Here is a 15,911-nt window from a genome sequence, read left to right on the forward strand (position 1 = left end):
GCCTGTGCTGGACTTGAAGACCAGCTATTTCTCATTTGTCAGAGGTTGAAGCCATGAGGAGCAGGTCCTGAAGGGCTTGACCTCACAAAACTTTATAGCTTTGTTGTGCCCAAAGGCACGATGTGGCAATAACCCTGAAGAGTTAAGGCCTGGGAAACTCGTTGATGGGAGAGGAGGCGGCCAGCAATTGTCACTATCTGCAACAAAAGTCCCAGAGGGAATTTGCTACGAGACTCATTTCATACCCTGAGTGTATGGCAGATGAGTAGGAATTGTAAGCAATAAACTAACTCATTCATCGATAAGCTTCGAAGAGCAAGGACGGGCCATGGACGAATTCAATTCCCACCAGAGGAATCCCCGAAAGGGAAACCCCACAGATAAAGGTAGTCTCTCCCACGGACGGGAAGAGCAACCAACCTCTGTTGCCGCTGTCAGCAAGTCTCCCTGCAAGCAAGGAGATTGCTGGACGGTGGCTGGTGGAGGAACTCTCCCTCGGAAGGGAAAGTTACTCAACACCTGGTGGAGGTTAACTCTCCCTCGAAAGGGAAAACTATCCAACACCCGGAGACGAACATCCTGGCAGTACGCTCTGCTTCCCGTCAACGAGTGAAGCTTAAGTTGAAGGTAGACATCAATTGTTGCCTGTGAAAAGTAGCCAAAGCTCGTTTCTGGGTTCACCCCATAGCGGTCACACCCAGCCGCCAAAGCATAGCGAATGTCGGGCGAGCAGCAGAAGGCAAAGTCAAAGATCTTTTGCTACCTTGCCTTGTACGGGGAACCTGTGAACCCCAAGGAAGGCAGCACTGAAAGAAAAGGGACTTTTTATTAAGCTTTAGGCCAGTTGCTTTTAATCATAAAACTGGTTAACAGGTTTGTTGGAAGACAAAAGACTAGGTTTTTCCTCTACCGAGTCAAATTAAAAGGTGACGGTTGGTCGCTAGCGCTGGTAGGAGCGGGGGGCTAGCCTACCCCGCTAACTAGCCGTTGGATGGAAAGTCTCTGAAGAGCGAGATGACATGGCAGGCCCGAAGGCTTGCACCACTGCTCAGTCCATGGCACTGAACAAAGGCTGCTTGCTAACTGATGCACTGTCAGAAAGATCCCCTGAAGGGAAAGGGACCGAAGGTTCCCTGCGAGGAGTCTCTACCGATGTCTGCGGTGGTTGGTCTGCCCTCGAAAATGGAGTCTTCGGGATCCTGAACCCTTCTGTGGAGCCTCCTTTCACTTTACCCGGCAGTCGTCCTGTAATGCGTTTGCGGGGAGGTGAAAGGGGCGACGGTGACCCGTCAAAATCTCTACAGTGAAGATCCTTTTGCCTGTGATATCGTTTTGAAGCTAGTGCATTGGCGAGCGCTTGCACGCACAAGTGATGGAGCATAGTAAGGTGCTGTGCAGGAGAGCGCTGGTGGCTAGGTAAATGTAGGTGAGCAGGTGAGCGCAGGTGAGCACCTGAGCGCTGGCAAGCTGGAGAGCACTGGCGAGCCGGAGAGTGCTTTAGCACAGGAGAGCGTTGGCAATCCACAGTGTGCTGAAGCACAGGAGAGCGCTGGCGCGCAGAATAGCACTGGTGCGCAGGACAGCGCTGGCAATCACAAGAACGCTGTTACACAGGAGAGCGCTTGCAGGCAGGAATGATGGCATGCAGGAGAGCGCTGGTGTGAGGGTCAACGTAGGTGCGCAGGTGAGCGCTGGCGAGCCGGAGTGTGCTGAAGCACAGGATAGCGCTGGCACGCAGGAGAGCACTCATGCACAGGAGAGCGCTGTTGCGCAGAAAAACTTCGCTGCGCATGAGAGCAATGATATGTAAGAGAGCGCAGCTGCGCAGGGGAGAGCTGACGAGCTGGAAAGCGCTATTGCGCTGGCGAGCGAAGGTGTGCTGGCGAGCACTAGCAAGCTGTCAAACGCTGGTTTCTGGAACGGCGAGAATGCGCTGGAAAGCGGGAGATCACTGGTACATTGGAAGGCGCTGGAGAGCAGGCAAATGCTGTTGCACCGAAGAGTGCTGAAGCGCTGCAGAGCGTCATCTGGAGGGCGCTGACATGATGCTAGTGAGCGCTGATACACTGAACAGCGCTGGCGCGCTGGAGAGCGTTGGCGCGCAGCCAAAAGCTTTGGAGGTGCATTATGAGCAGGCAGACGAGGAAGAGGGGACAGAAAGGGAGAAGGCAGGTCAGCAGGTCGCCGTGAAGGAAGCTCTGGAACAGGGATGAGCCGAAGTCCGAAGACTAGCGGCAGCGTCGTCAAGAGAAGGTTCAGGAACAAGCGAAGGTCGAGGGCCGGAGGACAACTGAAACGGAGGCTCCTCTGCGGGGGACGGCTACGAAGACAAGGCTGAAGAGCCGAAGCGGGACCTTTTCACCGACAGTGAAGACACCCTCTAGGGGCCAGGGGATCAGCAAGCTGACCTTTAGAAGCAGCAGTCCACCGCAGAGGAGTCTCTATGAGTGAACTCCTCCTATGAGGAGAAACACTCGCAGGAGAGACAGACGAAGGACTTGGTTTCCACCTCTAATGATTAACAGGAACGGGAGAACGGGAGAAACACAGTTGGCAGCAACAGCAGGAGAGTCTGAATGTGCAGGGGCGTCGGCAGAGGTCACAAAAGACGCCTCAGACACCACAACGTTGGCGCACGACAGAGGATCCAACTCCGAAGTCGACGAGGGCTGCACACTAGCACCACAAATGATGAATTGCAGCAAGGAGTCCTTAGAGGGTGGACCTGGAAGCCCCAAGGATGACCACACCTGTAAAAAGTGAAACAGAGACAAGGCCTCACCTAGGGGTAGAGGTGGGGCCGCTTCGCTAGGGGAAAACACACCATCTCTTGAGTACCGGGGTTGGCCATAAATTAAAGGGTCTACGCTACTACTCGACGATCTCTCGGAAGAGACCGAACGAGCAAGAGCATTGGAGGAAATTCAGGAAGCAGAAGAGGCCTAGGGTTTTTCCCCTTTCAAAGAAACCTTCGAAGGAGAAATATCACGCTTTGACTTCTTCCGCCGTCGCCCAAACCTTTCCAACTGGGAGGCAGACCACTCCCGACACTCACTACACCTGTTATCACTATCACACCGTTGACCTCTGCAGGGGGGACAAAGGGTGTGGTGATCGATGTCCATGGCTGACATGAAGGTTCCACACAGCCGGCCTTCAAGTCCAGGGCAAGTATGCATGGTCAGCAGAAGTCAACACACACACTAATCAAAGAGAGAGCACAAACATCAAAAATTTTAAGTAATTTGTATTTTTCCTAACAGTACTTACCTCGAACTACTTTCTTAGGAGTATCTGGGATCTCCTCCCAAACGACCAGAGTTTTGTGTAGTTTACCCTAGTCCCGTTTTCTATGAGGGGTAACCTCAGGTGGAGTGATACGCTCCCTGAGGCTAACCCTGGGTCAGAGGGCATGCTTGCTCAGGTCTCGATCTCCAGTAAGTTCTTGATAGCTTAGGTATCTATGAAGTCCAGCAAGGCACTCGGGGTAGGATGGGCGGGCCATTACCGGAAAGTAGTTCGAGGTAAGTACTGTTAGGAAAAATACAAATTACTTAAAATTTGTGATTTGTTCCAACTCGGAGTACTTACCTCGAACTACTTTCTTAGGAGACTTATACCTTAGAAGGTGGGAGTGTCCTTCAGGAACTAGAGACCGTGACGAGTATAGAAGAGGAACCTAGGTAGGAGACTAGGTTCTGCTGACCTCAAGGAAAACACGAGAAAATAGGGAAAACTACGCAAAAAACCATCTTAGTGTCTAAGTAACTCACTTCTGCAAGAATCCTAAGAGACATGTCCTTCCAATGATAGTGTATCCCATGGCAGTTTCAGGGGGCTACCCGAGTCATTTCCGTTAAGGGAATAGGGGAAGGAAGAACAAGGGGGCTCAGGAAGGAACATGTGTCTCTTGGACTTACTACTCGCAGTTACCACTGGGGCTACACCTTTAAACCGTTTGGAGCGCGGAAATGACGGGGCCGAGCGAGAACCCGTCCAGGGACTTTCTCGAGTAGTCCTTCAAGTAGTGAGCCGTAAGGGTCGACTGGCTAGACCAAGTACCTGCCCTCATGATTTAGCCCACTGCCATGTTTTCCTCAAACGCCAATGAAGTATTTAGACCCCTAATGCCGTGGGGTCTGGGCTTTCCTGGAAGGGGGACCCCTGCACTACTGTAGGGCCTGACGATCACTTGGCTTAGCCAGAAGGAGATAGTGTTCTTGGAGACTGGCTTCTTCACAGTCCCGAGGAAAATGAACAGACTCTTGATCTCGGGACGAAGTCTAGCTGTCCTCTCTAAATACTGCCATACTGCCCTGACAGGGCACAGCAGCAAGTCCCTCGGGTTGTCCGAGCGAGAGATGGCTGGCACTGAGAACCCTTCAACTTTGGGGTCCCAAGCAGCTGGATTCTGAGTCTTGGCTACGAAGGAGGGTAAGAAACTGAAGGTAGCTTCTCGCCAGCCCTTCGAGTGTGAGATCTCGTACGACAGGCCATGAATCTCACCTACTCTTTGCTGATGCCAGAGCTAAACGAAAGACTGCCTTGAGGGTGAGCTCCTTGTCTACAATGTCTTTTAGAGGCTCGAAGGGAGGTTCCGAAAGCATCTTCAGTACCCTAGCCACATCCCCCTGGGGCACTCTAGCGGCTTGGGGGGAACAGGACTGCTCGGAGCTCTTGATGAGCGTCGAGATATATCTGGAGGCACCTAGGTCTAGGTCCTTCAGGAGGAAGACTTGGGATGGACGTGCCCGCTTCGTCCCTGAGATAGACCAGGAAGTCTGCTATCTCGTGAATGGAGGCCCCTAACGGCCTGATGTTCTTCGAGGAGCACCCCTTAGAAAAGGTAGCCCACTACGCCTGGTACACCTCGACTGACGAATGGCTCAGGTACCCTGACATGCTTGATGCCGTCCTCGACGGAAATCCTTCCTTTCTCAGGAGACGCTCGATAACCTCCACACGTGAAGGCGGAGGGACCGAGGGTTTTCGTGGAATCTCTGGAAGTGAGGCTGCCAGAGAAGGTTTGGTCTGTCTGTAAGTGGCCTAGGTGGAAGGCGTGCCAGTTCCTTTAGATCCGCGAACCACTCTCTCTCTGGCCACCAGGGCGCTACCAAAGTCACCCACAGGTTGGCCGTCCATCTCACCCTGTGAGGACCTGTCTGAGCATCCCGAAGGGTGGGAAGTCGTTAACGTTGAGGTTGCCCCAAGGGTGTTGGAAGGCGTACTCGAACGCTGCTGCTGGATCTGGCACAGGAAAACAAACCACGGGGAGCTGTGCGTTTAGTCTCATGGCGAAGAGGTCTATCACCGGTGAGCCCCACTTCAGGAAGAGGGTTTTGACCACTTCTGGGTGTAGGGACCACTCAGGCCCTACCAGTTGACCCATCCTGCTGAGGCCGTCGGCCAGGACGTTCCTCTTCCCCGGAGAGAACCTGGCTGAAAAATTTATTTGTTCCACTTCGGCCCATTCTAGGAATTCCACCGTGAGACTGCACCGTTCCTTCGACTTCAGTCCTCCTTGCTTTTTCACGTAGGCCACCACCGTGGCGTTGCCGCACACCGGAGCCACGGTGCTTCCCCGGGGTAGACGGACGAGCTCTAGGCACGCCCTTTGTATGGTCCTCATCTCCAGCACGTTCATGTGCAGGTTCGTCTCCTCGTCTTCCCATTTACCTTTTGCCGTTTTGTCGAGAAGATGGGCACCCCAGCCCTCCTTGGTTGCGTCCGTGAACAGGAGTATCTCCAGAGGGTCGGTTGCGAAGGGCATTCCCTTGGGGGTGTTCGTTCTGACGTGCCACCACTCCAGGACTTCCTTCGTCTCCGGGGACACCAGGACTATCTTGTGCGGGGAGTCCTATCAGTCTTTGCCAGTCCCTGGCTCTCCTGGGCTGGCCTGACAGGAAGGGCCAGAGTATCTGTTTCAGGTTGTCCAATCTCTCCGTGGAGGGGAAGGCCTTCGCCATCCGAGAGTCTACGACCAACCCTAGGTAGGTCATCCTGGAGGAGGGTATCAGCTGGGACTTCTCCAGGTTGATGATGATACTCAAGACTCCTAAGAAAGTAGTTCGAGGTAAGTACTCCGTGTTGGAACAAAAAAGCAATTAATGGCAGTCCAAAATAGGTGAGGATGAAGAACGGCAACGACCATTCACCATCCGAGCCAAAAGCAAAGAGAGCTAAATCACCGGTATGTGAGCGGGAGCGGTAGAAAGCTACCCCCCCTACCCCCGCTAACTAGCGGAATGGGTAGTTAACCCTCGCTAAAATTTTAATGGCTCGTCCTTTCAGCTTCGCTAAAAGTAATAACCCTAATAAATAGCGTAAGTTTGTATTCATCACGGAACAAACAGGTAATTGGTCATAATAAGAACCAATAAACACAGAAACAAATGAAGGAACTAATGAGCAAAAAAAAGGTAAATGAAAATTCAAAATAGAGGTAGGCTCTTTACAGTCCTGCCGTTCGTTAACAACTGATAGACTATACAGTATAGTCTAGATAAGTGAACTCTCAGTTCACCTGACAGTTACCAACAGAGGGAGAGAATAGGAGGAAGCAGGGTTGTCAATGCAGTTGAAATTTGGGAATGTTTTGGGATTCAGGGCTAAATAAATTATCCTAAGGTAATGTTCATTAATACTACTACTACATAAGAAATTCAAAACAACCAAGAGAAAAATATAATTTTACCTTTAATTTACTCTTGACCATATGATGAGTGTATTCATCTGGATTTCTATTTAACGCATTGCGTCTTAGTGTTTTCAAAGCCTTCTTTTTCTTATTTTGGTCCCTGAAACATTAAAGAAAAGAAGTGTCTTAAAATTATGATTACAATGTTAAAATACACTTCAATCCACAAGTCAAGACACATTACCTCCAAAATATCTGTACATTGGGATAAAATGTCAAGGAGATATATTGACAAAGTCACCTACTACAAATAAAATGAACATATGTAACAAAACAGTACAAAATCACCAATATCTTAACTAATTTGTATTTTTCCTAACTATTCAAACCTGGGATCCTTAAAAGGAGCATATTTCAGCAAAGCTGGATCTCGACTGTTAAAATCTATAAAAAGGTATTGGTAGTTACAGGCAGGTGGTAGGGAAGCTCTGTTCCCTGCCAGCCACTCAGTAGCAGCTTTAACCTTCACTTAGGAATTATGGGGTGGATGAGGCGGGAATTGTAACTTGAAGGACTAAGATTTGTATAATTAGGAAAAATACAAACTACTTATAAAGATTGAGATTTGTTCCTACACTATACAACCCCCATCCTCTAATAGATGAAATCTCCTTAGGATGGAGGAAGTCCCTTTGACTAAACTGGCTGGTTTAAAATCCAGGGAAATCAGGACAGACCTGAAGAGGTGCAAATGTGTTGACTCCAATCCACCTCTTAGCAAAGTGATAAAATATTTCAGACTATAGGCTTTGTTTTTATCAGGAGATAATCATAGAGGAATCTACATCCCCATTGGGGTATAATGTCTGAAATGTTCAAGTATTGCTAATTTGAAAGTGATGGGTTTACATTTCAGTCCATCCTCCCCCTCACTTGGAGAATGGAGGGGGAAACTTCTATCTTAATCTGAATAAAATAGTTTCTCAGTATGATAGCTTAAATGCATCCAAGTCAAATCCGGCAAAACTATGGCTCGACCACTGCAATTAAAGAAAGAAGGAAGAAAAGACAATAAAGGACCAAACATTCTTACCTCTCATCCTAGACTACCATCACGGCTGTTATCTTAGACAAGATGGTTCTAGTCCTGTGAAGGAGCTAGGTGTGCCACACAACCTGCTGAGCAGCTACCACAGGTCCTAAAGAACATGTGTTAAAGGAGACGAGGGTACATTCATGCAGTGGACAGTGAAGGTTATCTGGTGTTTCTAGACTATGCCTTCAAAACTTGCTCAACTGAAAGGTTCTTCCTGAAGGCCAGTGAACATGTGCAACCATATGTTATTATTATCATTATTATTACTTGCTAAGCTACAACCCTAGTTGGAAAAGCAAGATGCTATAAGCCCAGGGGCCCCAACAGGGAAAATAGCCCAGTGAGGAGAGGAAATAAGGAAAAATAAAATATTTTAAGAACAATAACATTAAAATAAATATTTCCTGTATAAACTATAAAAACTTTAACAAAAGAAGAGGAAGAGAAATTAAATATAATAGTGTACCCGAGTGTACCCTCAAGCAAGAGAACTCTAACCCAAGACAGTGGAAGACCATGGTACAGAGGCTATGGCACTACCCAACAATAGAGAACAATGGTTTGATTTTGGTGTATCCTTCTCCTAGAAGAGCTGCTTACCATAGCTAAAGAGGCTATTCTACCCTTACCAAGAGGAAAGTAGCCACTGAACAATTACAGTGAAGTAAATAACCCCTTGGGTGAAAAAGAATTATTTGGTAATCTCAGTGTTGTCAGGTGTATGAGGACAAAGGAGAATCTGTAAAGAATATGCCAAACTATTTGGTGTATGTGTAGGCAAAGGGAAAGTGAACCGTAACCAGAGTAAAGGATCTAAAGTAGCATTGTCTGGCCAGTCAAAAGATCCCACAACTCTCTAGTGGTGGCATCTCAACGGGTGGTGGCATCTCAACAGGTGGCTGATAAGGTTTACATTCTCCTTATCATTTTCCAAAGCCAGGAGATGGTATTCTTAGGTATCTTTTTTTAACACTTAGCTGAACTGATGAGCAGGTTTTGAGGTCACGGTATGAAGAGCAGAGTTCGCTTCAAACAGTGTCTTAGCACCCTCATCGGTTGCCTGGTTGCCTCCTTGAGTGAGATGGAAAAGGTGTCAAACCTAGGATCATTCACAGCATTTCTACACGAAGGGGAGGGTGTTTGAGTTCTCTTAAAGGGCAGGATTGCTCAAAGCTCCTCGTGAGCATTAACAATTCCCACAAAGAGGAAAGGACTAAGCCCTTCAGTCTAAAGACTTGGCTAAAGGTTGGCCAATAGCCTTTCACCATTAAAGCTCAAAGGAGCTCCTCTTGGCAAAGGTAGGCGAGACAGTCAGCTATCAGTTGTATAGAGGCTCCAACCAGATAAGTAACCCCTTCTACGACACGTACAGCAGAATATGGCCACTTTGCCTGGTAGAATGCCGACGAGGATTTGTGGAGGTATCCAAACATCTCTTGTGCACTGGCTTGTGAAAAGCCTTTGGCTCAGAGGAGATGCTGGATAGCCTAGGGATGTCACAAAGTTGTGGTGCCTCTGTAGATGGGGCTTGCAAAGCAGGTGGGGCCATTTAGTTCACTTTCTTGGTACCTCAGTTAAGAGCATCATAAGGTCTGGGTACCATTCTGCTTGTGCACATTTGGGAGTCACCAAGCTTATGTTCTGAGGTTTAGAGTAGTCAGTGCCCTGGTGACTAACCTTCAAATTTGACAGAACGGCAGAAAAACATATACTCTACGTCGAGGTTGTTCCATTGTTGAAATGCATTTAGTACTGTTGACTAGCCTGAGACAGATTTGCATAAAACTGGCAGCTTTTTGTTGAGCCTGGTCACATGTCTGTAGCTGGGGAATCCCACAAAGTCAAAAGGCTCTTCACCACTTGACGATGAAGGGACCAATCTGCTCCTACTACTTTCCCATAGACAATGAGATCTTCAGCGATTACATTTCTCTTGACTGGAATGATTCTTGTCGACAGCTCCACTGCATTGCTAATACCCAAATATGAACCTGTTTTGCCAACATGAAGAGGTGTTGTGAAACAGTACCTTACCTCCTAGTTGTTAATGTATGCCTGTACAGAAGTGTTGTCACTCATTAATGCTAACAAGTGGCCCATTTGATGCTGTTGGAATGCTTGCAGTGCCAAGAGTGCTGCCTACAACTCCAGAAGGTTGATGTGCAAGCTCTTCTCTTTTTTCGACCAGCATCCTGCAACAATCTAATTTGTTAGGTGTGCACCTCGCCCCTTCCTTTGATACACTCAAGAACAGCATTTCTGGAGGAGGACACCCCAAAGTAGTCCCCCAGATGAGTTTCTTATTCTTTACCCACCAGAGCAGGTCATCTCATACTGCTTGTTCTATCACGACAAGACAGTGAAGGAATTGCTGGCTGCTGCCTTATGTCTCTAAAGACATCACTGAAGGGACCACTGATGTAGACGTTTGTGTGGCACGAGCTTCTTCTGGGATGAGAGGTGTCCTAGTAGCTACTGCCACTGTTAAGCCAATAGTTGTTACTGGAACATTAAAGGTTGTACTCTACTGAGTCTGCTGATACGGTCGTCTGATGGGAAAACTCTCACTCCTCTTGTATCCACCAGCATCCCAAGGCACTCTATCCTCTCTTTAACTGTGAGACTGGGTTTTCCTAGCTTTATCACAATCTCCAGATCACAGCAAAAGGAGATAAGCTTGCTATATGTTGAAGGAGCTGTCTAAAAGAGGAGGAAAGGATCACCCAATCGTCCAAGTATCTTAGTAAAGGTATTACATTGGAGCATAACACGAGATGAGTCCAAACAAGCGAGTGAACACTTGGGTATTGACATTCTAAAGCAAAGGACTTTCAATTGAAAAACTCTTACCCCCTTAAATGATAAAATGGAGGAACTTCCTGAAAGACCAATGTACTGGATTCCAGAAATATGCGTTCCTCAGATCCAAAAAAAGCATAGTCGTTCCTCTTTATTATGGCTCGTACAGTGCTCACCGTCTCTGTTTTAAACAGGGTCTGTAACACGAACATGTTCAAGGTCAAGGTCATTGACCAGTCTCCAGCCCCCAGTGGACTTTTGCACAAGGAACCGACAACTGTAAAAGCTTGAAGATATATCCCGTACAACCTACAGTACACTTTTGTCCAGCATCTTCCTCACTTCTGCTTAAAGGGTAAGGTACTTTTCCGAACAGGGGTAATATGACAATATCGTCGGAGTCCAATTGTGGGGAGGAGGAGAGACAGTGAACAGGAGACAGTACCCACCCTGAAGAATGTCTACCAACCAATCCACAACCTCGTGATACTGCCACCTTGCCCAGTAGCTCGACAGCCATATTCCCATTTGTAGAAGTAGTAAGAGGGGACTGCCCTCACTAGTGTCCTCTGGGTCCTCTGCAAAGCTGGCTTCACCCATCTGTAGGTATAACCTTTTTCTTTGTGTAACCTACAATAGAAATAATACTAGTTGCGTCCCCATACCCCTCGCGAGGGGAATTAGGTAATGTCTATGGTACCCTTGAAAGATTCCTACAACTCGAACAACTCTTACTTAGACCAGCCACATTGCTAGTATCCCAAGCATATAGCTTGCATAGGTCGCTGGCCCTGTGTAGCACAGTGTTTAGTGAGGTGTAAGGGTTTCTACCAGCTATGTGCAGAGCACCTACGGAGAAAACCCAAGGTCAATGTCACGTAGCCAGTTGATGCAGACATTCACACTTCTGGGTGCTGACTCCCCAAGAGAAGGGAAGATGAAAGAAAGAACCAGTCTTTTTTACCCTCTTGCTTGAGGGTACACTCGGGCATACTATTCTATCTAATTTCTCTTCCTCTTGTTTTGTTAAAGTTTATGTAGTTTATATAGGAGATATTTATTTTAATGATGATACTTTTCTTAAAATATTTTATTTTTCACTTTTTCCTTTCCTCACTGGGCTATTTTCCCTGTTGGAGCCCCTGGGCTTATAGTACAGTGATACCTCTACATACGAATTTAATCCGTTCCACAACCGACTTCGGGTGTAGAAAATGTTCGGTTGTAGAAACGAATTTTCCCATAAGAATACATTGAAATAGGATTAATCCGTGGTTGAGCCCAAAAACCTATGATAACTCCTTAATAAATTACTACACATAATTACACATGACAATAATGCACACTAAATTAGATAATAGACGTGTAAAAAAGAATAATTATAAAGAAATGATAAATAAGAAACGGGTTTTTAGCGTCACTTTACCTTAGAAAGTCCAGCGCAGGTGTCGGTCTTGTTATGCAGAGAGGAGACGGACGGGCGGCGAGGAGGTAGAGAGGGTGACTACGATAAACGTACACTACCGTAACTTATTCTAACTTACACTAAGTGAACTTTAACCTAACTTAACTTATTTATTTTTTTTATTTTTATATTTTATATTTTTTTTACATTTTCTTTTTTTCTTTTTGATGATTAATTTTAATCACTTTCACTCTACACTTAAAATTGATTGAATTTTTTTCTCTTCAATCTTTGCCGTTTTCTTTGTTTCACTTTCTTTCGCTTCACTCTTTGCCGTTTTCTTTGAACCACTTCCTTCCTCTTCATCACGAGTTCGCTTCGTAGTTTTTTTTAAAGAAGTTATCGATAGAAAGTTGCTTGGTACAGCTTTTCAGAATGTTTCGAAAATAAGTTAGGGAAACATCATCGAACTGCGCAACTACACGACAAACCTGCAATTTTTTTGGATGGTATTTGTCGATGAAGTAGACCACGTCTTGATATTTTCCTAACACCTCTTTTATTTGCGCCGAACTTAACACATGTTCTACCTCCTCGATCCCTTCCTTGTCATCACTCATGTGCTCAGACATAGCATGGAGTTCCTTGAGCTCCTCTGTAGTAAGTTCATCGTGATGTTCTTTTGCAAGTTCACTCACGCGGACGCCACGCTCATGCTTTTCAATAATTCCTTGCTTTACTTCTAAAGAAAGCATTTCCTTATTCCTTTTCTCACCACTACCACTACCACTTGCGAAACTAAGCCTTTTAGGACCCATGATTTACGTAAAATACCGTAAAAGGATGAACGTAAAAAATTACGATTAAAACACAGTTAATAGCAGAACGCACAGGGCACAACCACACGAAGCCGACGAGAACAGAGGAATGTCCCAAGCCACGCTAATTGAGGGTCCCTCCGAAGTAAAAATGCTGCCTTCTATCGGCGGAAATAAAAAATACATCCGGCGGTATGAGTACCATCTACGTGTACTGGTATTGTTTACTTCGGGTGTAGAGTAGGAACGTGTTCGAATTGTACTTCGCGTGTCGAAAAATTCGGATACAACCGGTACGACGAAAATTGCTTACTTCGCGTGTCGAAATAAAATTCGGGCGTAGAGTCGAAAAATCGAATTTTACTTCGGGTGTTGGAAAATTCGGATGTAGATACGTTCGTGTGTAGAGGTTCCACTGTATCCTGCTTTTCCAACTAGGGTTGTAGCTAAGCAAGTAATAATAATAATAATAATAATAATAATAATAATAATAATAATAATGATAATCCCGGGTAACCTTTGCCCTCAATCATCTGCTACTTCTCCATCAAGGAGCCTGAGGTATTCAAACCACTTGTTGTGCAGCCATCACGGGACCAATGGAGAACATCCCTATGTTCCTGTGGGTCACATCTTGCAGGTAGTGGACGGTGAAGGTTGTCTAACGTTTCCACACACCTGCTTGCAATAACTGCCCCGCAGAATAGATTTTGAATGCTAAGGATGTCCACATGCCCCATGAACTCTGGTTTTTTGTGTTGGAGGAGGGTCAGGGTTTAGTGCAAGGTCATTGACCTGCAAATCCAAGCAGAGATAATGTTCTTCGTGACACTCCTCTTGACCTTCCCTGTGCTGACGAAGAGCGCTGACACTTGGGGGAAGCTGCTAATGTTCTTTTAAGGTAACACCACAAACTCCTTACTGGGCATTGTAACTGTTGAACTGGATCATCGATTACAGCACAAATAATCTCAATCCAGAAGGGCCCAAATCTAGGATCCGCTACTCCCGGATTTTGAGTCTTAGCTATAAACTCAGGGATGAACTCAAGAACTAGATGGGCACTCAGTAGAGTGCAGACCTCCGCTGTGGCAGCTTATTTCTCAACCTTTTGCTTGACCTTGACTTTGATCTTAACATTAATTGGCGTGGAATTTCATACACTCAAATATGAAGTAAGTCTGAAGTCTGTGACAAGGATGTTAAAACTTATGGCTGATTACTTGATATGGATGTTTTGCTTGTTTGTGACCTTTACATAACAGTTTAAAATCCATGCAAGTTTCATTTCCTTACAATTCAAATTTTGGTTGTAAGGTTGATGGCCAGAATTTGACTTTTTGCTTGACCTTGACCATGTAATCAACCTTGACCTTAACATGTATTAATTGGTGTGGATTTTCATACACTCAAATATGAACCAAGTTTGAATTCTGTGACAACGATGTCCAAACTTATGACTGATTACATGAATTGGACATTTTGATTGACAGTGACCTTGACCTTTGACCTGGACATTCCAAAATTTTAATCATTTCCAGCTTTTTACTTAACAGTTAATCCCTGCAAGTTTCATTACTCTACAATTAAAATTGTAACCAGGACGGTGTTTACTAACAAACACAAACAATGGGTAAAACATAACCTCCTTCCAATTTCATTGGCGGAAGTAATTACTTAATCCCATTCCCTTGAATGGGCGATGTCATAGGACAGACCATGCAGTTCACTAACTCTTTTGGCTGAACAAAGTCTTCAAAGTAAGGTGGCGATGATCTGTTGCCTAGCGTAATGGTTGGTGGGGAGCACCCTTCAGAGACTGAAGGACACAAACCACATTCAATAGAGGAGGTATAACTTCCGACTGGAGGCAGGTAAGCTCGTAGCTTTGTATGAGAGAAAGTTCCAAGGAGGAAGAAATATCGACACCTTTCAGCTTGAGGGCCAGGCTCAAAGCTGAGCGGTAGCCTTTTACTGCTGAAACCGAGACGAGCATTTCCTACCGAACATGCACAAGGAACTCCACTATTGTTTAAATAGTGTCATCGAGGGGGGATGTACCCCTTCCACAACACCAACCAAAGAAGACAATCCACTTAGCCTGCTAGACTGAAGCCGAAGATCACCGAAGGTGTCCAGCCATCGTTTTCGAAACTTTTGCGAAAATCCTCTCTAAGTGAGGTGGTGCTGGATAGTCTCCATGCGTGAAGTCGTACCGAAACTTTGGCTTTATGGAAGATGTTTGAGTACAGTAGATCGTGCCATGGAGGGAGTTCTCTCGGAAGCTCCGGGAACCACTCTGTGCGATGCCATAGAGGAGCTATGACAGTCATACAGAGATTGTCGGATACTCTGGTCTTGTTGAGTACTCTTCTTATCAGACAGAACGGGGGAAAAGCATAGATGTCAATGTTGTCCCACCGTTGTTGGAATGCATCTTGCAGAGCCTGGGGAGCAATAAAGCAGGAGCCTGAAGTTCAGGGACATTGCGAACATGTCCACAGTCGGGGAACCCCACAAATTCAGGACTTTTTTAGCTACTAAGTGATTCAAAGACCACTTGAATCCCACTATCTGAGTCGCTCTGCTTAGACTGTCCGTGAGCACAATCCTCTTGCCAGGAATGAAGCGGGCCGATAGGGACACCAAGTTGTCTTCTGTCCATCTCAGTATCTCTACTGCTAGACAGTATAGAGCCGCAAAAAAGTACCACCTTGTTTGTTTATGTAAGCCACTATTGTGGTGTTGTCGGTCATCAACACCATGGACTGACCTGCCTGGAACTCTCAGTGCTAGGACTCGGACCAAAGCCCTGAGGACGTGTGGTGTATCTTTTGATATATCTGAATAGAGCATCAGCTCCGGGGGAGAACGAGAAGGCCGACCCACCTACGAAGGTTCTCGTCTACCACCCACAAACTGAGGCCCATCTGCTCCTCTAGTCCTATGGGGACTAGGATGTATAGAGAGTTGTTGATTTGATTCCACCTGGACTTCAGCTGCCACTGGAGAGATCGAATCCTGAGGCGGCAGCTAGGCACTAGATAGGCCAGGGATGATAGATGACCTATGAGACACAACCATTGCTGGGCTGGTAGCTCTTCTCGTATGAGGAAGGGTCTTGCTACCTTCTTCAGCCTCTGTACCCTGTCATCT

General features: G+C 46.4%; 1 protein-coding gene across 1 annotated transcript in view; it reads right to left on the reverse strand.

Annotated features, from left to right (window-relative positions):
• Positions 1-15,911, reverse strand: part of LOC137653225 (probable U3 small nucleolar RNA-associated protein 11) — a 75,047-nt gene that overhangs the window by 35,545 nt on the left and 23,591 nt on the right. Inside the window, exon 3 of the mRNA XM_068386592.1 lies at positions 6,695-6,797. Within this exon, the coding sequence (XP_068242693.1) occupies positions 6,695-6,797 (103 nt within the window). The remainder of the gene's footprint in view (positions 1-6,694; positions 6,798-15,911) is intronic.

The sequence above is a fragment of the Palaemon carinicauda genome, chromosome 14, assembly GCF_036898095.1.
Source record: "Palaemon carinicauda isolate YSFRI2023 chromosome 14, ASM3689809v2, whole genome shotgun sequence".
In the NCBI taxonomy this organism is placed as follows: Eukaryota; Metazoa; Arthropoda; class Malacostraca; order Decapoda; family Palaemonidae; genus Palaemon; species Palaemon carinicauda.